The following is a 24,654-nucleotide window of genomic DNA, read 5'->3' as shown; positions in this document are numbered from 1 at the left end:
TAATTATTAAATTATAACAACACAACAAGACGGAAAAAGTAAAATATTGAGATCACACATGGGTGAAGGGGAGTGGGGGGTATATGTTAACCTATAATATCATTTATAATATAATTTGTTAATTGCATTATATTTACATATAGCAAAGGGAAGCCTAGATCAATTAGATATATTTTAATTTAGGTAATCTATGTAATAGGCTTATGTTAGAAAATGAATATGGATTTTGAATTTGATGTTTGTAATTTTTTTTTGTTTTGAAATAAAAATTAAAAAGAAGCAGGAGCAGCAGTGCTCATGCCAGAACATAATTTTCACCCCGAAGGAGAAAATGCCAAAATTGGGGGGGGGGGTTTCCTCTCCCATCCTGATCCTCTCCTCCTTGATCTGACCATTAATAAAACCTTCCTAAGCATGATCCCCACCTCTTCTCTGTTGGCGGCAGACAAAACAGCAGCGCCTGCCATGCGGTGTTTGTTTGCCAATGCGTTTCTTTTGCTTATTCACTTGCAGAATGCGGCGCCTTTCCACGTGGCAGTGCGAGACGACAACTGCATCGCCGTCTCCCTCGAAGCAGCGGACGTGGTGAGCTCGTCCTCGGTGTACGTTGTCAAAATCACCGGCGAATCTAAGAACTATTTTTTCCAGTTTGACGAATTCAACAGCACTTTACCTGCTCCTGTGGTTTTCAATGCCTCGTACCATGGCCTTTATTACATAGTGACTCTGGTCGTGGTGAGCGCAAACATGGTTTCCAAGCCAGCGAGATCCATCACGGTGTTAACCAGTAAGTAACTTTTAAAAATCAAAGTGAACACGTTTGAAACTTGGGCACTATGCCTTTTTGCAGTTTATTGGTGCCAGACATGGAGTGGAGAGAGGAGCCAGTGAAGTGCAGTGGTTTGAGAGTTGGACCAGGGCTCAAATCCCCACTCAGTCATGAAGTTCACAGGGATATCTTGGGCTGGTCACTGCCTCTCAGCCTGTCCCCCAACACAACAGTGTTGTTGTGGGGATTAAATGAGGAGGGGGAGAACCATATGTGTCCCCTTGAGCTTATTGGAGAAAAAGATGGAATATGAATGCAATCAATTATTAAGAGGCAGGCATCCCTAGAAGGAGAATTCACAGCACATCCTGAGAGCCAGCTGCCATGAATATCACAACTGAAATAATAGGCAGGCACGCCAGCAGACTGAACCTACCAGTCTGCCTTCCTTATGCCTCTACGTTTTCTGAATCCATGGCCATTCATGCGTTTGATGCTAGGGTGGCTTACTGTGTCTTTTGGGGTGTTGCTGGACTTCAGCCAGGAGGGGCACCAGTCAGAGATGTAGTCCCTCAACATTGGTAGAGCCACAGTTTAGCCACCCCTGGTTAGTGATCCGTTTGGACTGGGGTTGCTATTTACATACATAGATGCCAATGTCACCTTTCATCTCTAGGCAAAGAGGAGCAAGGGAATTCTGCTCTGGAGGGTAGGACCTGTGTCAATGACGTCAAGTTACAATAAAGGAGATTCTGACTTAACGTCAGGAAAAGCTTTCTGACAGTAAGAGTTGTTCGACATTGGAACAGACTCCCTAGGGAGGTTGTGGACTCTCCTTCCATGGAGGTTTTTAAGCAGATGGTTGGGTGGCCATTTGTCATGGGTGCTTTGGTTGAGATTCCTGCACCCTTGGGTCTCTTCCAACATTATAATTTTATGATTCTGGGGCTAAGGAAGGATCACAGGGATAACACAGTGCCTGTATTTGATTCCTCTCCCCTCCCCATCCCTTTCACCTTGTGTGCCATGTGGTTTGTTTGTTTTTTCGATCGTAAGGCTGTGGACAGGGACTGTTGTGTTTCAACCGATTGCATGCAAGTTCCTCCTGCTAGCCTTTTTTTTCTGCTTAAGAGTACAAGCTCTCCAAATAAATAAATAAATGAAATAAATAAGAAATGCCCCACCCCCCTCAGTCTGGACCTGGATTCCCCCACATGCCTGCCTGCTATTTATTAAACAAAAGCCACGCGCCCTGGAGTCAAACATGTCTAGTTTGGCCCACAGATGGAGAGAAAGCGGTGACAGGAGTAGAAAAATCCTGGCGGAAGAGAGTTTGAAAAGACACGAGGAATGAGAAGGGGAAGGCGGAAGGATTTTCCCAGTGTTCGCCGACACTTGGCGGTTAAAACACCACCTTCTTTATATTACGATCCTTAATTACCATTGTTGTCAACGGCAACCCGTGCGGCAGTCGAAACTCGCCGCGCCATATGGCTCCCTGTCTGCTAAAGATCACTGGCGTATGGAGACCATATGAGAGCATATTGACAGAGCGCATGCCTAATTGCGGCTGGGCCTTACAGACTGGCGTGCCACTTTGATCCAGGCAGGCGTTGCGCTCCCAGCCCGTCCGCCGACGTCGGCTGCCGTGGGACACAGCAAACGAGGCCCCCGAAGAGGCCTCACTCTGCGAAATAAGCATCACCGAAGCAATTGGTCCCTTAGTTGTCCTTTGACATTTCACCACAGTTCCTCGGAGCCTATTGATGTTTGCAGGAGAGCTGCTCATCACTGTCACATCCCTCTTCAGGGAAAGAGCGCACAAGTCTTCAGAACAATGGCTTGAATGTCAGCCTAATATGCTTGAGGAGTTAGGACTTAGGAGTTGCATGGGCATCTTTTACATGCTATCTTCAACTACCTTCACTATGAGTCGAGATAGATCCTGTTCACATTTTTCTTGGGTGTTAATGCTGGGTGCGTGGAAATTTCTCAGAATAGTGTCATAAAAATGTAGAGTTGGAAGGGACCACAATTGTCATCTAGTAAAAACCCCTTGCAATACAGGAATCTTTTGCCCAACATGGGGCTAGAACCCACAACGCTAAAATTAAGAGGTTTAGGCTGTCAAGTGGTTGGTCAGTTAAGCGTCCCCTGAAAAAGAGGGGGTGTCTCAATAAATAAAAGAGTGGAAAGAGGGCACAGCATAACATCTGCCGGGGCTGATTTAATAATAATTAATAAATTTAATAAATAATTTATTATTTGTACCCCACCCATCTGGCTGGGTTTCTCCAGCAAATCTGGGCGGCTTCCAACAGAATATTAAAATACAATAACCTATTAAACATTAAAAGCTTCCTTAAACAGGGCTGCCTTCAGATGTCTTCTACAAGTCTGGTAGTTGTTTTTCTCTTTGACATCTGGTGGGAGGGTGTTCCACAGGGCGGGTGCCACTACCGCGAAGGCCCTCTGCCTGGTTCCCTGTAACTTGGCTTCTCGCAGCGAGGGAACCGCCAGAAGACCCTCAGTGCTGGACCTCAGTGTCCAGGCAGAATGCTGGGGTGGAGATGCTCCTTCAGGTATACTGGACCGCGGCCGTTTAGGGCTTTAAAGGTCAGCACCAACACTTCGAATTTCTATGTACAGGTGCCCTTGTGGAAAGGATTAGTGCAACAGACGTGGGATGCCATGCCTCTCACCTTGGCAGGGGAGAGTGTGACCAGGTGACCTGAGGGTCTGCTCCATCTGCTGTCCAGGGGCTCGCTGTTGATGACAGGCTGTTCTGACGCCCTTACCTGCTCTCCCTTTTTAAAGGGTTATTTCTCTTTAAACTGGGCTCACACCAGACAGCCCTTCAAATGGAGGGCTCCCACAAGTAGAAGCCACAGGACTGCTCTAGCTGGCAGCCAGCTTGAGTGTTATGTAGCATAGTGAGAGACGAGAGAGAGAGAGAGAGAGAGAGAGAGAGAGAGAGAGAATGAATATGTGTTCTTTACATCCCGATTGCTTCTTGCTGAAGTCTCCCTCCCACCCCCAGGTTTCAATCAGCACTACAAAGCTCCTTTCCAGGCTGGCTGGTTCCCAGGGGGGAGGGAACACTCTTATTAGGGTCTGGGGAGACACTGTTCTATTTTGATCTCTCTCTCCCCCCCCCCCCATGTGCATATGAGGAACTCTAAGAAAATAAAATACCTAGGGAAAATTCCTCTATTTATTCCCAATAATTAAAATTTGACTAGGCACTGGATTCTTGATTATCCACTCTCTCTGCAATGCCTTAGAGAGGTGGGGAAGCAATATTAGTGGAGCCTAACAGAAGTTGTGCTCAGAGCAATACCATAGCATACCTTCGCCAGTACCAAACCATTGGTTTAACGAAAACAACTTGCCGTATAATAGTAATTTTTAGAAGTCCAGAGACCCATTCTTTGTCTTTTTTTTAAAAAAATTAATATTTATTACTTTTATAGATTACAAAAAGAGAGAAATAAAAAAAAGCAAAAGAGAAAAAACAGAAGAAAAAGCAGAGGGGAAAAAAACAAATAGAAAAAACAAACAAACAAACACCATACAATCCAGTATATAAACAATACAGAACACAACCTAAACTCAAAACTAAACACATTAAACTAAACTAAACAAACCCCACTCCCCAAAACAAAAACAATTTAAAAACATACATCCTCTCTTTTCCATACTCTATCTTTCATTCCCTTGTTTCCTCGACCTCCTCACACCTCCCTTTTTGTGTTCCGCTTCTATTAATTATTTCAGCAAATCCTTTCCATCTTTCTCCATTTTCTGTGATATTGTAAATAACGTATTATTTTAACCTTATTTTCCATTAAAACTAAATTACTTATATGTACTTAACTCCTTATAACATTTCTATTAAGCCCCCCCCAAAAAAAAATCATTCCACCATTTTTCTATCACTCATTAGTTTTACCATAAGTCTATATAAAAAGTTTAAATTTTCCAATCTTCTTCCACCATCTCTTCTCCCAGGTTTCGGATTCTGCCAGTCCTTTCTGTCAATTCCATAAAGTCCATCAACCTGGTGACCTTATGTCCGAGGCTCTTAATTCTTTTCCAAGTCCCTTCTGCAGGTCTTCTTCATTTTCTTTAATGCTAAAGAGCCAATCTCGGGGAAATTCCAACCTGTCAATCCTTTTCTTCCTTCTGAACAAATCAGCTGAGTTTCCATAGTTAAAACTACAGTCCATAAAGTGTTTCCGGGTATATTTCAAAGTTCCTCCAATTCCAAAGGCCCCCAAAACTTCAATCTCCTCCAGGCCTGAGTCCATGTCCCAAAAGTCAGTTAGTCCCTGCATAAAGGGCTCTTTCCAACTTTCCTTCTTTAATCCAAGCCAGGATCCATTCCTCGGAGTCTGACTTTTCCTGAATTCAATCATAGAAGGCCTCAATTTATAATCTCCAATTTGCTTCTGTAAATCCGCAGATCTCACTTGTATTATTTTATGTTGAACAACAGCTGCATTCTCCTTCTCCTTCTTCTTCTCCTCCACCATTTGTCCTGCCAAAATGGGTTCCTGTACCAAGTCCTGAATTATTTCTGTGTTAGTGTTCGCTTTTTGACTCAAGTTGGTCACTTTCTGTTCCAAATTATCAACTTTAAAAGTCATATCATCCATCTTCTTATGAAGCTGTCCCAGCGAACAGCTTATCTTACATAGAACAGTCACAATGGCCTCTCCTATCAACATTTTTAAATAGCCCAAGGTCGCTCTCTGGTTCCCAAACTCCTTCTCTGCAGCTGGAAATTCCCCAGTTACAGTCCTGTTACAGTTTCAAAAGCTCCCTCTAGAGGGAAACAGTCTCCACTTGTATCAGTTCTTTTAAGCACAATTTCAAACATTAAAGATAAAATTTCAGTTACTTTTCCTCTATTTTTTTAAACGCAGAAAGGGACAATGGAAACAGTATCTTACTCTTGTTTAGCTAATTGTCAAATCCGTTCTGTCAAAAGCACTCTCTTCAATCATCATCTGGCAACCCGTTCCCAGGTTCAGAGCAGTAGTAATCTGATTTCTTCACTCTCTCCTGCAGGCTCACTAGATCCAAAATTTTCCCCTCTTCTCCTGCTTCCCAAGGGGGTTTTGTAACTTTAAACCGGTGGAAATTTAATCCTTTGCCAAAAACTTTCAAAGACTTTACTTGTAACGTCTTTGCTTCAGTCTATTTACAAAAACGGAAGGCGGATTTCCTGTTTGTGACCTCCCGCTTCAGTGCCGAATTAAAGTATTTAAAAATCCAATTTTCTGATTTACTCACGAGTAGTTGTTTGAAATCCAATTGTCCACAGGAAAAAGTCAGCACTCCCCGGCAACAGCAATGCGGCTTCACTCCGTGAAAAAAGCAGTCGATTCAAAGCACTGCGCCACTCACCCCACGTCGCTCCGGATCCCCAAAACAGGGTTTCCCCGTGAGTAGGGGAGGCGCAAAGGTGCCAGCCGAATCCCACGTCCACAGGCTTCTCCCGCCTGTGGTTTTTAATGGGTCTCCGCCTCGCCGTGGTGGTTCAGACCCTGTTTTTTGCGGAGCAGATTCCTCCGGATCGGAGGAAATCCGCCATTGCCAGAGGCGCCAACCCGGAAGTCCCAGAGACCCATCCTTTGTCAATTAAAACACACAATGAAACACTCCCGTCGAAACAACTCGGTAATCAAATCAGGTTGACAGATTAAAAGAATGTCCTTGCAAATATCCCGTGAGCTGTGGGATAATTTGTAGTAGCTTGGCAAAGATTTCTGACATCTAGTGGTTCAGTGATAGCAAGAACAAAAAGGGTTATTGTTGTTGTTTTAAAAGAAACACATTAAGTTAGGTATTCCTACTAACTCAAGTGTAGAGTTGGACTTGCATATGCAGTTCCCCCCTGTGTATGAATAATGAGGTACAGTAGGTCATTGGATCTATTTGCCAATCTCCTAATTCACCATTTTGCATTCAGCTCCACCTCATCTGTTATTTTGCACCTGCCTCCAGCTGGTGGAACTCAAGGTTCTCTGAAGAAACGAAGAACATTCAGCCAGCCTAAAGATTGCCCATGCAATTTTGGTTTCCATAAGGCAGTGAAAACCACTGCACTGTGTGCTCCAAGGTCTGCTCACTCCAAGTTCGTTGGGCATGAAGTCAAATGTGAGGGGAACCAGCTCAGAGGCGGAGAATGTGCTTCAGCTGAAGAAGCCCCAGGTTCTGTCTCTGACATCTCTGGCTAAATGGGAGAGGTCCCATGCCTCACAGCCTGGAGAACCACTGCCAGTCAGAGTAGGCATTATTGATCCAGGTGGACAAGTTGCCTAACGAGGTATAAGACATCTTCCTCTGAGAGCATGGAGGTTGCAGCCAAGCCTGTGAATTGGCTTTAGGTATCAAGGAAGAAAATCCCCAGATTTATTTTTCTTTGAATGAAATCTGCAGCATGAATCTTGGCCAATTTTACTGATGCTTTCAAGATACTGTTTTCATTTTTGGAAAGCAATTTAAAACTTTGCTACTAAAACAACATGCTTGCATCATCGCCCTTTCTCCATCTAGAGGCTTAGGTTTTAAGGCAAGCCTAATAATATAGCCGAGTCTGGCTGGGTCAGATCAATGCAATTTATTTCTTTTTTCGTTCTTTTCTTTTTCCCCTCCTCTCAGCTCTGTATCGATCTTGTTCCTTGTCACACAGCTGATCACACTGAGAGAATAAGAATGATATGTTTATGAGAAGGGGAATAGCAGCCTGCTGTAAATACACTTCTTCCTTTCTTTGGGAAGAGTTGGAAAACAAATGTATTCTTCAACTGGGATATTGACTGGAGCGAACCACCAGTGTGATGGAATGCATAGTGCTGGACACAGATTGCAAAGACCTGGGCTCAAAGTACCCACTTTAACATGATGCTACTGCATTCTAGCCTATCCTGCCTTAAAAGGTGGTTGCAAAGAGAAAATGGCAGGCATGGAGAACCTGTGGCCCTCCAGATGTTGTTGGAGTCAACTACAACTCCCATCAGGCCTGACCAGTATGGGCAGTGATCAGGGATGATGGGAGTTGGGGTCCAGTAACATCTGGATGGCCACATGTTCCCCATCCTTGAGCTGTAGGATAACCCCCAGGTATGACTCCACCCATTCTTCCTTGCTGCTTCTTAAAAGACTCCCCTCATTCTACTTCATGTCTAGAACCCTTTATTCAATGCAAACTTCAGGGGCTCATAATGCTCACCTCAAATAATAGGCGATCATTGCAAAATCCCCAAATCCTTCTCCATTTTGGATTAAAAATCCAAGCCGGAGAAGAATTCCTGTCTTAATTCACTTGCTACTCACCCAGTCCTAAAGAGAACTTTGCATGGCTAGGACTTCTCCTTCTGGGATCACTCCTAGCCATACAGAGCTACAAAATACCTCCATAGCTGTGGAAGCTGTTGATGCGAGGGAAGCCTAGCCCATGAAGGACCCTTGAGGCAAGAGAGTCACCTGTGGTGGGTGAGTTTTCCCCACCAAACTGATCACTTTTTCCCCATTGTGTGCCATCTCTGTTTTTTATTGGCTTGTAAATGAGTTGACCCATCACCCCAGTTTGTGTTTGGGGGTGATTTCCAAGCCAATTTGATCTGAGCCATTAGCTGTTGGCCCAGTTCTGCTCCAATGTGCCGCTGTCACTCTTTCCCTCTTGGTGCTTGTGATTGGAAATGTAACCTCTTGATTGCAACGTTTGGTTATTAATTGTTGTCAGTCTGTCTTCCAGTGCACTGATAAAATGGGAGAAGAGGTAATAGGGGTTAATTCAGCAAATTCCTCCCTTGGCTCTTTTGTCTGCCCTGATTCCTCACCTACAGCAACACAAACCAGCAGTACTATTGCAAAGGAAGAATGGGAGAGAGGAGCTGTTTGTCAGGGTCCAGCAGAGTTTAACAGTGCCGTACGAACAGCCCAGCGATCAGGCTCCAAAGTAACCTCTGGCAGTCAAGGTGCCAGAGGCAGACAGCATGGGCTAAGTTGGCCAGGATCAGGCCTTGTTTCTCACCTTCTCTCATAGACCAGTTGCTCAGACTACAGAATCAAATTTAGGAGAGTTCCTATATGTTGTTGTTGTTTAATCATTTAGTCGTGTCCGACTCTTTGTGACCCCATGGACCAGAGCACGCCAGGCACTCCAGTTTCCACTGCCTCCCACAGTTTGGTCAAACTCATGTTGGTAGCTGCAAGAACTCTGTCCAACCATCTTGTCCTCTGTTGTCCCCTTCTCCTTGTGCCCTCCATCTTTCCCAACATCAGGGTCTTTCCCAGGGAGTCTTCTCTTCTCATGAGGTGGCCAAAGTATTGGAGCCTCCGCTTCAGCACCTGTCCTTCCAGTGAGCACTCAGGGCTGATTTCCTTAAGAATGGAGAGGTTTGATCTTCTTGCAGTCCATGGGACTCTCAAGAGTCTCCTCCAACACCATAATTCAAAAGCATCAATTCTTCGGCGATCAACCTTCTTTATGGTCCAGGTCTCACTTCCATACATCGCCACTGGGAAAACCATAGCTTTAACTATACGAACCTTTGTCGGCAAGGTGATGTCTCTGCTTTTTAAGATGCTGCCTAGGTTTGTCATTGCTTTTCTCCCAAGAAGCAGGTGTCTTTTAATTTCGTGGCTGCTGTCACCATCTGCAGTGATCATGGAGCCCAAGAAAGTAAAATCTCTCACGGCCTCCATTTCTTCCCCTTCTATTTGCCAGGAGGTGATGGGCCCAGTGGCCATGATCTTAGTTTTTTTGATGTTGAGCTTCAGCCCATATTTTGCACTCACCTCTTTCACTCTCATTAAAAGGTTCTTTAATTCCTCCTCACTTTCTGCCATCAAGGTTGTGTCATTTGCATATCTGAGGTTGTTGATATTTCTTCCGGCAATCTTAATTCCGGCTAGGGATTCATCCAGCCCAGCCTTTTGCATGATGAATTCTGCACATGGAACTGTAGAGTTGGAAGGGACCACCGTGCATTTATAAAGAAGCATACTTTCTCCTGGGTTGCAACACAACAACCACAACAAAACCAGGTCTAGCCTCCTTCTCTGATATTGGGGGTCTTACATCTGATGAAGTATGGTCCACTGGCTTGAAAACTGATGCCATTAAAGCAACCTTTCAGTGCCGCAAGGGTTTTGTTGCTTTTGCTGAAACAGATTAACACGGCTGCTCTTCTGGAAATCGACCTTGAACAGTGAGTGCGTAGGGTACTTAGCTACTGAGATATTTCCAAAAGACGCAATGTTGAATGCAGCATCTCCAAATGCTATTCATTAATCCATGTTGATTTGCTGGCTGCAGCTAGAAAGAAAACAGAAGAAGGGAGAGCTTAATGATGCCTCCCACTTGATCTAATCATCACTTAATTAAATCAAAAGATCAGGGCCAAAATAAAATTGTAATAAAAATGAATACCAAGCTTGCATTCCTCATCTGATTTCTTCTGGGAAGAAGTAACAGGGTAATGCAATCGCTCAGTCTATAAAGTTGCCGTAATTAGAAAATTGTAATGTGATTATGGCATAGGAAGGCTTCATCAGGCAGAAAGTCATGAAGGATAGCTAAGCCCCATGTGCCTTCAGACCATAGTAGAGGCAAGCTGAATCCAGGAGGAGTCCCAAGGCAGACCATCATGCCTGATCATACCTAGAAAATTGTCTGAACCTAACCCTGTCCAAAGGTTTCACTGCATCGGTTAATTAACAATTTGCCTTTCCTCTGAAGACATCAAGGCAGTGTACGTGGTTCATCCTGACCCAAATTTTATCCTCATGTCCCTGTGGGGGTTGTCAGGCTGAGGGAGTGCAGGCCCAAGGTCTTTTGGTAAGTTTCACAGCTGGGTAGGGATATGCACCAGTTCCAGGAAAACACTCTAACCACTACACCATTCTGTCATTATGTTGCAAAATGTCAGTTGAAACATGGCTCTTGCAATCCACACCTCTGAATTTGGTGAATAATATGTACAAAGCTGTATTTATGAGGGGAAAGCATGCAAAAATATATTAGGGGGAATTTGCTGTGTATATTAGACAAAACTGCAGACCGAAACATCAATATTAGGAGAGTTTTCCTAAAGGCGTGTGGTTATTTTTTATTGTTGCAAACTGTTGCGAAAATGTGGTGAACTGAATTTAAGACTGAAAATGTGAGTGGTGGTGATAAACGGAAATTGGCAGACTTGTCCATCCCTACCTGGATGGCGTTGGGGGAAATTAAAATAGAGGCTTTCCCACATCCAGTTTCCTGGAGCTCTTCTGAATGCTGGGATGCCACATTTGAGAGATGTCCCATGGCAACATCAGGTGTGTGCTATGCTGGGGGGCACTAGGACCCCATGAGCTGCCCAAGGGTGCCACATGGTGGTCACTGCAGGCAATGGAACAATTCACACATTTACCTTTTACACACTGAGAAATTAAGTCATTTATTTGCATGTACAACTAAGACCCCAAGTCATTGCAAAATATTCATCTCTTTCTAAAAGCATAACCTGATTATCTTGAGAACTAAAATGCATTGTTTCTCTCTCTCTCTCTCTCTCTCTCTCTCTCTCTCTCTCTCTCTCTCTCTTTCAGAACCTCTACCTGTAACCAGCGTTTCCATCTATGACTATAAACCATCACCAGAAACTGGGGTGCTGTTTGAGATCCAGTATCCAGAGAAGTACAATGTTTTCACCCGTGTGAATATAAGCTACTGGGAAGGGAAAGACTATCGGACCATGTTATATAAAGGTAGGTGGAATCTTAAACAATGGTAGTTGAGGTCAGAGCCAAAAATGAGGAGACAGAGGCAGGACAGCCCCTTTTTCTCTCCCTCTCTTTGTGATACCTCTCCCTTGCTTCTCTGCCTCCCTGTCTTCCTCCGCCGCTCAACAGACTGTCAGGAGAACGACAGATTATTCTAGTTAGAAGTCTGAGCAGATCACTTGCAGGGAGCTTCCCACTCCACCTTAGATCACTCCATCCATCTGGTCTCCTCCTGAACATTTCCCCCTCCTGACCTTCTCTCCCTTTGGACTCCACCCAACCACAGGAAATTAGGCTGTGATCCAAAAGTACCCTACCCTTGGGGATATATCCAATTGTCTTCACATACAGAACAGTCAGGTAGTGCTGCCTGCCTACACCCTTCTCTGTTCCACCAACAACTCCCAGCCCTTTCTGTCCCTGGGCCCTGTATGCTGACCTTGTCTCAAACCTTTGGGCAAGTTAGAATGTTTATAGTCATTCCATGGCACCTCAGCAGCTGATCCAATGGTCAGGGAGATCTCCTTTCAATATGATGCAACGTAAATACCGAAGTATCCTGTTTTGCCCAGATATTCATCACCTACTGAAGGTGTGAAGTGCACATGAAGCTGGAAGTAAGGCGCAATTCACAAAGCCAGCCATTTCATTAGCTGATTATCCTGTTGTGATGGCATTATTGCTTTATGTCAAGACCTGGGGGATAAAGTTCCTGCTAATGGCGTCATTGAACAAATACTCCCCCTACAGACCATGCTTCTTACTACCCATTACATTAGCTTGATGATCAAGATCAAGAACAGGCATAGGCAAACTCCGACCCACCAGATGTTTGGGACTACAATTCCCATCATCCCTCGCTAACAGGACCAGTGGTCATGGATTATGGGAACTGTAGTCCCAAACATCTGGAAGGCCAGAGTTTGCCTATGCCTGATCAAGAACATCCTTTGCATGCTGAAGGTCCCAGATTTAACCCCCAACATCTCTAGGTAGGGATTGTCCCCTGCCTGAAGCCCTGGAGAGCTGCAGCCAATCAGCATCAACGGTATTGAATAAGATGGGCCAATGGTTTGTCTCGGTGTAAGGCAACTTCCTATTTTCCTAAGCAAGAATTGTTTTCTGTCTTTTGTTCAGCTGAATAGCTGAAGAAGCTGGAATGTTACTATTAATTATTATGGGTCATTATTTGGGGGAGGCCTGGAGCTCTGTGATAGAGCATCTGCTGAATACAAAGAAGGACTCAGGATCATCCCCTGGTATCTCCAGGTAGGATGGAGAAAGACCCATATCCAAAACTGTGGAAAGCTGGTGCCAATCAGTCCATAGGAAACACTGAGGTACGAAGCAGACAAGTCACCTAAATAGTAATTGCTGTGAATGGGGGGGGGGAGTAGATTGCAGGCATGGGGGGGGGGCATTGATTCAGAATAGGACCATACCATGGTGCAGGGATTGGGGGCTTTAACAAAAGAAACCCCCACAACTTTGCATCTTTGGTTTGCTCCCTGCAAGTTTTGCCCCTTGGCGATTTGTTAGGAATGAAGAAGCTTATATCATCTGTTCCTTGAAATGTTTTGTGTCACACCGTACATAATAATATAATAATAATTTATTATTTATACCCCGCCCATCTGGCTGGGTTTCCCCAGCCACTCTGGGCGGCTTCCAACAGCATATTAAAATACAATAACCTATTAAACATTAAAAGCTTCCCTAAACAGGGCTGCTTTCAGATGTCTTCTAAAAGTCTGGTAGTTGTCTGGTATGTTGCCACTTGCAATTCCTTTGCCTACTTTCATGTTTATTTTCCTGGGACTTGCTTCTAAGTACTTTTGACAGCCAGGAAGAAAAGAGTGGAGGCACGGAGTGGGGGCAGGAGTGTAGAAATGTTGTTGAGTGCACACACAATCCTGTATCTCTGAGACTGTGCCAAGCAATATCTCTCTCCTTAAGGCTGTGACGTAGGGTCTTCTGGCTCATGTAATCTGTGCCATTTATTCACCACCCTGCAGATTTCTTTAAAGGCAAAACCGTTTTCAACCACTGGCTGCCAGGAATATGTTACAGCAACATCACGTTTCAGCTGGTGTCTGAAGCGACGTTCAGCAAAAGCACCCTGGTGGAATACAGTGGGGTGAAACACGAAGCAAAGCAACACCGAACAGGTAGAACAAGTGGCTTCTGTATGTCGTGTGCACATTGTATCCAGATACAATTCATTGTCCCCATAAGCAGAAGTCTCTTCCTTTGGCCTGAGAGAAACCTTGCTGTGAACCTGTGCTTTAGAGGCCTCCCCAAGACCTGTACCCTATATGCCCGGGATGGGGCAGACGGATGCCGTGGCCCTCTAATTGTTATTAGACTCCAACTCCCATCTGCCTTAGCCAGCATGGCCAATGGGCAGGGATGAGGGGAGTTGTAGTCTTGCGGACATGGGGGCTCCCCATAGCTAACCTGCAGTACAGGCCAAGCATGATCAAGGCATGATGGAGAACAGCAGCAACTGGGAAAAGATAGACATAATATTTTACAAGGACAGGAAGAAACATCATGGACAGAGTAATTGTCACACACAGGAAAAATAAGGATATAGTTTGAATGCTTCACCTGTACGTTTGTACAGTGGTACCTCGGGTTAAGTACTTAATTCGTTCCAGAGGTCCGTTCTTAACCTGAAACTGTTCTTAACCTGAAGCACCACTTTAGCTAATGGGGCCTCCTGCTGCTGCCGCGCCGCCGGAGCACAATTTCTGTTCTCATCCTGAAGCAAAGTTCTTAACCCGAGGTACTATTTCTGGGTTAGCAGAGTCTGTAACCTGAAGCGTATGTAGCCTGAAGCATATGTAACCCGAGGTACCACTGTAAATCATTTAATGTGTCAATACGAATGGAAGTCGTTAATATTGTAGTTGTTGTATAACATGTGAACACCTCTTTGTTAAAGTATTGAGAAGGGAAAGGCAGGTCAGGCAGTTTAAGGGAATTTGAGTTAATTTGGAATTTATCTGCTATTTTTGTGTGTGTCATATCTATGTTCATGATAATCATAGGGCAGTAGTTCCCAACCGTTTTAGTATGGCAAACCACAAGTCCAAATTTATCTGGTATGGTGATCCATTAATTTATTATCCCATGAATTTTGGACTATAGGTCTTGGGCAGCTACTGATTGTGTGCATTTGAACTACAAATTTGCTTGTTTTATAATCATTACTTGAGGCATCCAAGGGGAAAAAACTGTTTAATGTCCCTATTAATGTGGAATTCATTAAAATATGTATAATACTTATAAGGTTATTCAGAGTGTTGCTCATGGGAATGTAAGCACACCATCTGATTGCAGGCTATTTGAGGTTCACTTATAAAGCTTTGTGACCCACAGTACTTGCACTGGTTGAGAAACACTGATCTAGGAAACAAAAATTGATGAGTATTATCTATTATTGTATTTTATGCATGATACGCAAATGGGGAAAAAGTGTTCTATCTTTTCCAGTTCCCTACCCACCTCGAAACATTTCTGTGCGTATCTTACATATGAACTTCAATGAGAACTGGGAGGAGCAGAGTGGAAGTTTCCCCGAAGAGCCGTTCTTGGGGACGCAGAAGACAATGCGACAGGACAAAGCCACCCAGATTCTGGATGACCTCCCTGAGCTCCCAACTGCGAACACTTCCTATACGTGGCCCGATTACCGCTACAATAGCAGCGACTATGAAACCACGTCTCAGCCCGACTGGTGGATGAACGAGCCCGACTCCCCAGAGAATGAAGACGAGTTTGTCAACGCAATCCCACGAGATTATGAGAGCGTCAACCCCACCGAGGAGTTTGGGAGCCCTACGCCGGAGCCATCCTCGTTCCTCCCAGTGAAAATGGTGCTGAGTTGGCTGCCTCCCAAACCGCCCACGGCGTTCGATGGTTTCCATATCAACATTGAGAGAGAAGGTAAAAGGTCACATGGCACTGTTGAGAATTATGGCGCCAAGGTTGGCATTGAAACCTGGTGTCATTGGGCCCTAACAGGTCTCTTAGTTGTTGCCTGGCCTGTCCTTTCTCTCACCTATCCTTTAATTGTTTTCTGGGCTGGCATTCCCAAATAGTACAACAGTGGTACCTTGGGTTAAGAACTTAATTCATTTTGGAGATCCGTTCTTAACCTGAAACTGTTCTTAACCTGAGGTACTACTTTAGCTAATGGGGCCTCCCGCTGCCACCGTGCAATTTCTGTTCTCATCCTGAAGCAAAGTTCTTAACCCGAGGTACTATTTCTGGATTAGCGGAGTCTGTAACCTGAAGTGTCTGTAACCCGAGGTACCACTGTAGATAGCAGAGCTGGCCCACCCATGAGGCGGGATGAAGCAGCTGCCTCAGGTGGTGTGAACAAAAGAGGTGGTTCCCCGCGGGAACCATACCCACTCACCCTGCCACCAAAGCCACCCAGGTAAGGGAGGTTTTGGCGGCAACAGAGCAACACAGCTTTCCTTTGCTCAGCTTTGCCACCTGTCTCCCCCAACCTTAGAGTTGGAGAGGGACTGGTGCTAGTGCTGAGTCTTGCTGAGTTGGGAAGGGGCTCCTTAAGGAAAAGTGCTTTCTGGACCAGCCCCCACCCCAACGAGGTGGCAAGGCTTTGCAAGGGGCCTCCATCATGGAGGTGGCAGGGGGTGTTTTGCCTCAGTTGCTGAAATGTCTCTAGATATAGTTTGGCCTAGCATCCATTTGATTCCTCCCAAGACCCTAATGTGGTGTTTCACCATAGCATTGTGGGAAATTAATGGCTTGAACCAGCAGCCCAGGGCTGCTCAGAATGATTCTGTTGCCACCTCCCACCCACCAGTCTAGCCTGCCAGGCCCACTGCAAGAGAAGAGGGTCCACCAAGAGACATCTTGCAAAGATCCCCTTCAACCTGCAGGGTAGCAAAAGCACTGAGCAGCTTCAGAGCTAGCCTCGGATTTTTGTGGGCCTCACGGGCACACCTGTCATTGCTTCGCTCACTCCAGGTAGCCTCTAAAAAGAACAAGAAGAAGCTCCAGAGACATTGCAGAAGCCTCTCCTGAACTCTTCTTCTTCCTCAGTTGTGTTGCTTTTCACTTTCATGCTTTCATGAACACGTTCCTTGATGACTAGCACCACTCGAAGAGATTTGTCCCATTTTTTAATATATCCCTTTGCTCCCATGCATCCACTCCAGCCGTTCATAACCCTCTCGAGTAATGTTACAAGATGGTAGAAAAAGTATATAAATAAAATTTTATTTATTTAATTATTATTATGTTACCAGAATTAATCCATTCCTTCAGCCCTGCGTTAGGGCACTGGGACATAATTCAGTTACCTCTGTCACTAGAAACCCTGTCAGATTCCAGCTAATTCACACCTCTTCTCTTGATTTAGAGAACTTCACAGAATTCCTGACTGTTGGCGAGGACGTTCACGAATTTGCCACGGATCTGAAAGAACCAGGGAAATACACAATATCTGTTACAACATTCAGCTCTTCTGGTTCATGTGAAGTTCGGGAAAGCCAATCTGCCAAAACACTCAGTTTTTATATTAGTAAGTCTACACATAGTTATATAATATACATCAGTATCTGCAATAGTATATCTGGTCGGTACTTAAGTTCATCGATGCTAAATGTTACTTCTCCTTTGCCTTGTTTAAATCTGATTCTTATTGTTTTGGGTGCTTCCTCAAGTCAGTTCCTCAGTTGAAAGTTCTGGGAGCTGTAAAGACCAGGTCCAGCTTCCTTTGAATGAGAGAGCACTGGGGACCTTAAGGCAAGGATAGATTACCTGTGGCCCTCCAGATGTTGTTAAACTCCAGTTCCCATCACCCCAGGCAGCATGGCCAAAAGTCAGGGATGATGGGAGTTGTAGTCCAGGAATTTATGGAGGCCCACCTGCCCCCACCCCACTTTAAGGCATCAATGTCATATTTAGATTCTCTTCAATAAATGTATGCAGATGTGATGGACTGACAAGCACAAAATTTTCTACCGCTTGTTCACAGTTTTCAAACATGCCTGTGAAGAATCTTAGGTATGCTTTTTAAAGGCAGTGGGTTGGATCCAGAATAACACTGGTTCTCAGTTAGTGGGGAGATCCAGCCTTTGAAGGTGATTTCTCCTTGCTTCTGGTGATGCTTTAGGTCCCACGGGGGAATTGATAGAAGAGCTCACTGAGAAACCTCAGAACGTCATAGCGACAGTGCTGACCTCTACCACGGCCTCGTTGTCCTGGACTACTTCACAGGAGACCAGCAGCACTAGCACTATCATATCTGTCGTGTCCTTGACATGCCAGAAACAGAAGGAAAGTCAAAGGCTTGAAAAGCATTATTGCTCAGAGGTAAGAGGAAGAAAACACCATTTTCCAGGCCGTCACTGAGTTGCAGGTGGGACTGAATTGCAGATTGTCAAATTTGGGTTTGCACAGTGAATGTGGAATTGGCACTCTTGTGCAACAAAGAATCGGGTTATTTGTGGTAAGGAAAGTGTCAGGATTGTGCAGATGAAACAACTGCTTGATCTGGCATTGCATAGCATCCAGACATAGGAGGCTTCCTTATACGGAGTTGCACTGTTATTCCTACTAGTTTGGTACTCTCTTGAATGACTGGCAGCCATTCTCCACGGTCTCAGGCAGGAGATATTCCCAGCTCTGCCTGGAGATGCCGGGAATAGAACCTGCAACCTTCTACATGCCAAGCAGATGCTCTGCCACCAAGCTATGGCACTTCCCTTAACCTTCCCACAATGAAATCATTGCTCCTCCCAGCACATGTGGCACAAAGAAATCAGGATGAATGCTCAGTAAAGGAGGCCATCCGGGTGACCATGGAGCATGGAGGATATGGGCACAGTGAAGAAGACATGGCTGTGTTTCTTGGGCTGCTTGAGCTTGACTCATGGAGTATTTCAGAAAGACTTCAGTGACATTGGTTTGGCTGTGAAGAAATCAGTGGCACTTCAATATATATCAGAGGATCAGTAAATCTATTTGAACACCGGGGAACTCTCTTCTGAGTAAACATGCACAGGAAAGCACTGTACGGCTACATTCCCAAGCACACACAACCAGGGAGAAAGTGCTATTGAATGCAATGGAACTTACATCTGAGTAAATAGGTGATTGGTTGTACAGTGGATACTTGGGTTGCGAACGTGATCCGTGTAAGATGCACGTTCGCAACCCGCAGCATTCGCAACCCGCATCTGCACATATGCGCACGCGCGGGTTGCAATTGGCGCTTCTGCGCATGCGCAACCGCCGAAACCCGGAAGTAACCCGTTCCAGTACTTCCGGGTTTCGGCGGTCCATAACCTGAAAAAACGCAACCTGAAGCGGTAACCCAAAGTATGACTGTACTGTCAATCCAGCCCTACCATCAGACAGGTGCTTCTGGCAGCAGATTCTGAGTGGCATGAAAAGGCTGGAGCATTATATAGTTTATCTTTGTATTTTCACAGCTGGGGTGGCATGAAGCTCACATGCCAAAGTTAACATGGCTGGCCTTGGCTACTTTGCACCTTGATTTCGAGCAGGGAGGAGGCACCATTTTCTGCTCTGCCTCAGGCAGCAAAAGGTCTTGAGCTGGCCCTGATGCTCAACATGCCTTCCTTTCCTTACACATGCTCTGTCTCATTTCTGCAGGTGAATACAAGCAACAGCTTTATCGAAAACCTGGTTCCTGGTGCTCAGTACCAAGTTGTGATTTACTTACAGAAGGGACCGCTGGTTGGGCCTCCTTCCGATCCTGTGACATTTGCCATTGGTAATGGGATACCTCTGCATACCTCTGTTGTTTTGTTTGCTTGAAACCAGACGTTTTAGGCAGAAGAATTATTGGTAGAAGAATCAGTGTGGTGCTGCTTCTGTAGAAGCCTGCAAGGCCCATGTGTTGAGTTAAACATTGGTTTTGTCTGTACATCACAGAAAGGCACAGATAACACTTTGCCAGGAATGCGCCAATTCTGGCCACTTTGCTCATCGCTCCTCACACTAGGAGGAAACAAACCACCATCTCTGTCTTAGCATTACATCTGGATTAGGGATTATAGTTTGTTTCCTCCCAGGGCAACCAAGAGGAAAACTATGATAGCCATGGATCCATAGCTTACTGATTATGGTTTGTTGGAGCAAAACAAACCATAATCTATGCTTCAGTTTTAATTGTAAACCAAGAACTGTAGCATGTTTTCTTCATGTTCTAATCTGAAGGAGAGAGTCCAGATAACCTGCTCACCGGTAATCCATTTATCCCCTTATATCTGTAGTTGGTAGGGAATGAGACCAAGGGTGTGCCTTATTAACCCAAGACATTGGCTTGGCCCCTATTTGATCACATGTATAGTACTGTATGCCTCACCTCAGATTTTTGCATGATGACTAAATAGCTCTTGTGGATGAGGTGGGAACAAGGTGACCCACCTCTAGCAGAAACTCTATGTGCTGAATTGCAAACGTATTAATAGCTTTCCATTTCTGTTTTACAGTGCCAACTGGGATAAGGGATTTAACACTTTACCCTTTGGGCCCTACTGCTGTGGTCCTCAGCTGGAACAGGCCTCTCCTGGGTGTTTTCCGGAAATACATTGTAGAAATGTTTTATTTCAACCCATCAACAATGACTTCGGAGTGGACAACGTACTACGAAATAGCAGCAACCGTCTCCTTAACGTCATCAGTGGTAAAGCACACTTGGATGCTGTAAATGTCTCTCACACGTTCATGCCCAAATTTCATCGTTCACACACAGAGAGAAACAAAATTAATCTAAAACAATATCTTTTTTAAATGCAACTTCATGTAAATACAGTCACTATGCTTAACAACAGAACTACATTTGACTACTTTAATCTCTGGAACAGGCACTATTACAAGAGGCACATAATACTCATTGCACACTGGTAATGAATCAACATTTTAGTGTGTCAGCACCTACACTTTGGAACCCCATGCCTTTTGACATCAAGCAGGTGCCTTCACTGTAATATTTTGCCTGCTTAAAACATGTTTTTTGACGGGCAAGCATATCCAGAGACTTAGAAATTACATGGGTTTCATTTCATTTTAGCTACTGTTGATTTTAATCTTCTTCTGAATATTTCAAAATACCTGTTTTAACTGTTTTTTATCCATGATATTTGATATCGTTGTAAAACTCTTGCCTTTTTTATGACGGGGTGAGTTCCCGTTGCTCGCTCCCAGCTCCTGCCAACCTAGCAGTTCGAAAGCATGCCCAAAAGTGCAAGTAGATTAATAGGTACCACTCCGGTGGAAAGGTAAATTGCGTTTCCGTGCACTGCTCTGGTTTCAGTGTTCCGTTGCGCCAGAAGTGGCTTAGTCATGCTGGCCACATGACCCAGAAAAACTGTCTGCGGACAAACGCCGGCTCCCTCAGCCTGTAAAGCGAGATGAGTGCCGCAACCCCAGAGTCGTCTGCAACTGGACTTAAACATCAGAGGTCCTTTACCTTTACCTTTTAAAATAAATACGTACAGCAATTCAATGCCAAATACTCTTTAGGCAGTCATAGGTATTCTATGTCCAATCCAGAACATAGCCTTAACGTCGCTTTCAGAGCCCACTTTTTCAGGTGCTAATTCTCTTTCTTCCATGCCTTTTCTTGTTTGCACATCTTTCAGAGAATAGGAAACCTTCTGCCTGCCTGGTATTACAACTTTCGGGTCACCATGGTGACATGGGGAGTCCCAGAACTGAGCTGTTGTGACAGTTCCACCATCAGCTTCATAACAGGTAAATAGAGCTTTGGAGAACCTTTCACAGTTTGTGTGTGTGGTTTTGCTCTTTAATATAAGACAACAATGTGGAGGCTGCTGGCCTCTAGATGGAGATGGATTACAATTGCCACCATCCCTGACTGCTGGCTATGCTGACTGGGGCTGGTGAGAATTTGAGTCCAAAATACCAAAAGAAAAGCAGGTTATGGAAGGCTGGTCTAGTGGATAAGAGTATTGGAATAGGATCTTTGCTAATAGGAAGAAACCATTGGGCTTGCAAACCACTGTAGAACTTTCTTAAATCTGCAGTGACATCTGATGTTTCACCAAGCATTGCTTTAGTGTTTTTTTTAAGTTGGCAGCAACAGGGACTAGAACCTTGATTTTTTTTTAATACGAAAAAAGGAGAGGATAGGCCTTTTCAAGATGCCATTAGTTCCAAATTCTGTACTTTCATTGTGAAATTGTAGCACATTGCTGATTTCAGGATTATAATCTAAGTATGGACCAGAGTGGCCTACAAGAAGATACTGCAGTGCTGAGTGCTCTTGTTCAGAGTGCCAGCCAGCCAGCCATGTCCTTTTCCGGGAGACCCCATTCCATTCTCCGGTTTTCTGTTCCCACACCCCAGCAGTCAACCAGCATTCTGTGGCCACTGAGCATGCTGAGTTCTCACTGAGTTGTTTTGGAATTTCGCCCACTCCCACGGCTTAGATTCCCTTAATGTCTGCAAACTTCCATTTCCCCTTAAATCTGCTTCCCTGTCATGTGTAGGTGGTACTGTTATGGCTACATAAGGATCCACACTAGGAACATGGGTTTGCTGTTGTATATCTAATTGTGAAATGCTTTGCAGCCTCAAATTAGGTGCAAATGATGGTGATGGTGATGATGATGCACTGTTTTTCTTTCTGATAGCTCCAGTATCTCCTGAAATCACTTCAGTTGAATATTTCAATAACCTTCTCTATGTCAGCTGGATCTATGGGGATGACAACACAGACCTTTCCCATTCTCGAATGTTGCACTGGATGGTTATTGCAGAAGGAAAGAAAAAGATAAAAAAGAGTGTAAGCCTAAACACCTTGTACTTCCTTTGGGTTTCACATGCAGAGAGGCACAATGCCATGGATTTTTTTAAAAAGCAAAACAAAAGCTTGTTATGGGGCAGTGGGAGGTTGCACCTACAAAGGCCCTCGCAGAGCACTTTGCAAGCACCAGAAACCAGCTGATTGTTTGCAAGCTGTCGGGGCTTGCAACAATGGTCATTTGATCATTGGGACTTGTTAAAATTGATGCAAATGGAATCCCTGTTCTGGACCTTGTGCAGGGTAGAAATATACATGCTCTCTACCACAGGAAAGAGTCCCAAAAAAGTATTGCTGCAAACTGTCTTAAACTAGTTACAAAATAAATGTTGCAAAAATACAAAGTAACACATTGCTCTTAAACAAACTAACAATGCGGTTCAGTCTTCTTTAAGTCCTTAATATAGTCTAAGAACATTCCTGCTTCGAGAGAAATATCCTATACAAGCAACTTGTTTGTTCAGCTATATAGCTGCAAATATAATGTTTTAAGTGCATTTTAAGTACATTATTCAAATGTGACCCTAGATGGTGAACTTATGGAAAATTCAATATATTTTTCAAAACGTTTAAAAAAGAATGTTTTATATGTGTCTAGATTCCACCCAGGATTGCTGAGCTGAGCTCTTACTGCTGCTGGCTCCCATGCCAGCTGAGATATAAGAGCTCTCAGGTTTCCCAGCAATGAGTCATTACTTAGTATACACACCAAAACGAAAATCTCCAGCCTCTCCTTATTTCAGTGTTTACCTAAATTTGAACCTTCTGCCTAATGCAAACTTCTCTTTGCAAATGCGAATCTTTACGTAAGTTTTAAACTTCAGTGCATATAAGCATTACATGTTATGCACATTAAATCTATATCTTTAGCAGGGCTCCCCTTGCACAGAGCTCAGTAAACCCCCTAAAACCAGCTGATCATTGGTGCTTGCAGAGGGCACTGCAAAAATAGATTCCTCTGGCATTATTGTGGCAGTGGATGATTGGCAGGTGGGTGGTCCTGTCTACCTGTCAGACTTGACCTACAGGGATGGGGGAAGATAAGGATCTGTCCTGCCAGCTGGGTCCAGTTCTAGACAAACTGGGCTAGAACAACCACTCAATGGCGCATCATGCTCTCACCCACTTGACAACAGGGTTCAAAGTAATTTCAGTCTCCTCTCCTGTGGAGTCACCTCCTTTGTGGGCGCTGTTTCACCCATTGACCATTTTAGGTGACTCGAAATGTCATGAGCGCCGTGCTCAACCTGCCACCTGGGGACATCTACAATCTCTCAGTAACTGCTTGCACCGAAACAGGAAGCAACACATCTGCGCTTCAGCTTGTGAAAGTTGGTAAGTTATTCCCTTAGGGGAATGGGCTGCAATTTCGTGAAAGCAAAATGCTGCCAAAGACCCAGGAGGTGGTAAAACTGAGAGTACCACAGACAACAGAACTGCCTGTTTTGTGCAGTTAACATGAACTGTCGAAAGAGTAGCACTGAACGCTAGGTGTTGTACTTTAAGACTCTTAATAAAAGTAGACAGGGTTAGATACTAGTTTCTTGGCTTCAATGATAAGATCAATAAATGGAGGGTCATGAAAGCTTCCAGTCACCCCCTTCTCTCCCTCTCCCCCAGGCTGGAGCATCCTGTTCTGCCCCAAAAGCCTCTCTGGATAGTCAGGGGTCACCCCTGGACCATGTAGGATGAGGCCCAGAGAGCTGCTAATGGGAGAGGGGGAATCACTCAAAGTTGGACAGAGCTTTGCCTAGTCTGGAGTGATTCCTCCCTCCAGGTCCCTCCCAACTCTACAATTCTACAATGCTATAATTCTCCAGCAAACCTCTGCAGGCCCACCTAGCCTTGTTCATGGGAGGTTGGGGGCGGTGGCTGCTGAACCTCCAGAGAAGTCTTCCAGGGGGAACAAGTGACTGGGGGCAGGGATGGAAAAACCTCCTTCTGTTCATTTATTTTAGAATCCAAGCCATTAGGTTCTTTTAAGAGAAAGAGAAAGAGAGAGAGTTGGTCCATGTTATCTAACAAAGCAAATTAAAGCACAGATGCAAGCAAATTTAAATTAACAATTTGGCGAGGGTCAATTTGGTTTTAAAAAAGAACTAGGAGCAGAACAAAGTCACCTTTGCAATTCAGATTTTAATAGCAAGAGGACTAGAAATTTAGGTTTATATGTAGAAAGTGTGTGTGTGTGTGTGTGTGTGTGTGTGAATGAGAGAGAGAGAGAGAGAGAGAGAGAGAATAAATATTATATCCCACCCTTCCTCTT

General features: G+C 44.5%; 1 protein-coding gene across 4 annotated transcripts in view; it reads left to right on the top strand.

Moving 5' to 3' along the window:
- PTPRO (protein tyrosine phosphatase receptor type O) overlaps nt 1–24,654 on the top strand; it is a 141,572-nt gene that overhangs the window by 64,841 nt on the left and 52,077 nt on the right. For all 4 annotated transcript variants that reach the window (XM_081022691.1, XM_081022692.1, XM_081022690.1 and 1 more), the window contains 11 exons: nt 514–787; nt 11,378–11,536; nt 13,567–13,719; nt 15,050–15,502; nt 16,950–17,111; nt 17,706–17,905; nt 19,211–19,331; nt 20,053–20,246; nt 21,205–21,316; nt 22,219–22,370; nt 23,603–23,723. In XM_081022691.1, coding sequence (XP_080878817.1) covers nt 514–787; nt 11,378–11,536; nt 13,567–13,719; nt 15,050–15,502; nt 16,950–17,111; nt 17,706–17,905; nt 19,211–19,331; nt 20,053–20,246; nt 21,205–21,316; nt 22,219–22,370; nt 23,603–23,723 — 2,101 coding nt within the window. The remainder of the gene's footprint in view (nt 1–513; nt 788–11,377; nt 11,537–13,566; nt 13,720–15,049; nt 15,503–16,949; nt 17,112–17,705; nt 17,906–19,210; nt 19,332–20,052; nt 20,247–21,204; nt 21,317–22,218; nt 22,371–23,602; nt 23,724–24,654) is intronic.

The sequence above is a fragment of the Podarcis pityusensis genome, assembly GCF_964106645.2.
Source record: "Podarcis pityusensis genome assembly, chromosome: 10".
NCBI classification, from domain to species: Eukaryota; Metazoa; Chordata; class Lepidosauria; order Squamata; family Lacertidae; genus Podarcis; species Podarcis pityusensis.
Note: the sequence above shows the minus strand (reverse complement) of the source record. Positions and strands in the feature narration are given on the sequence as shown.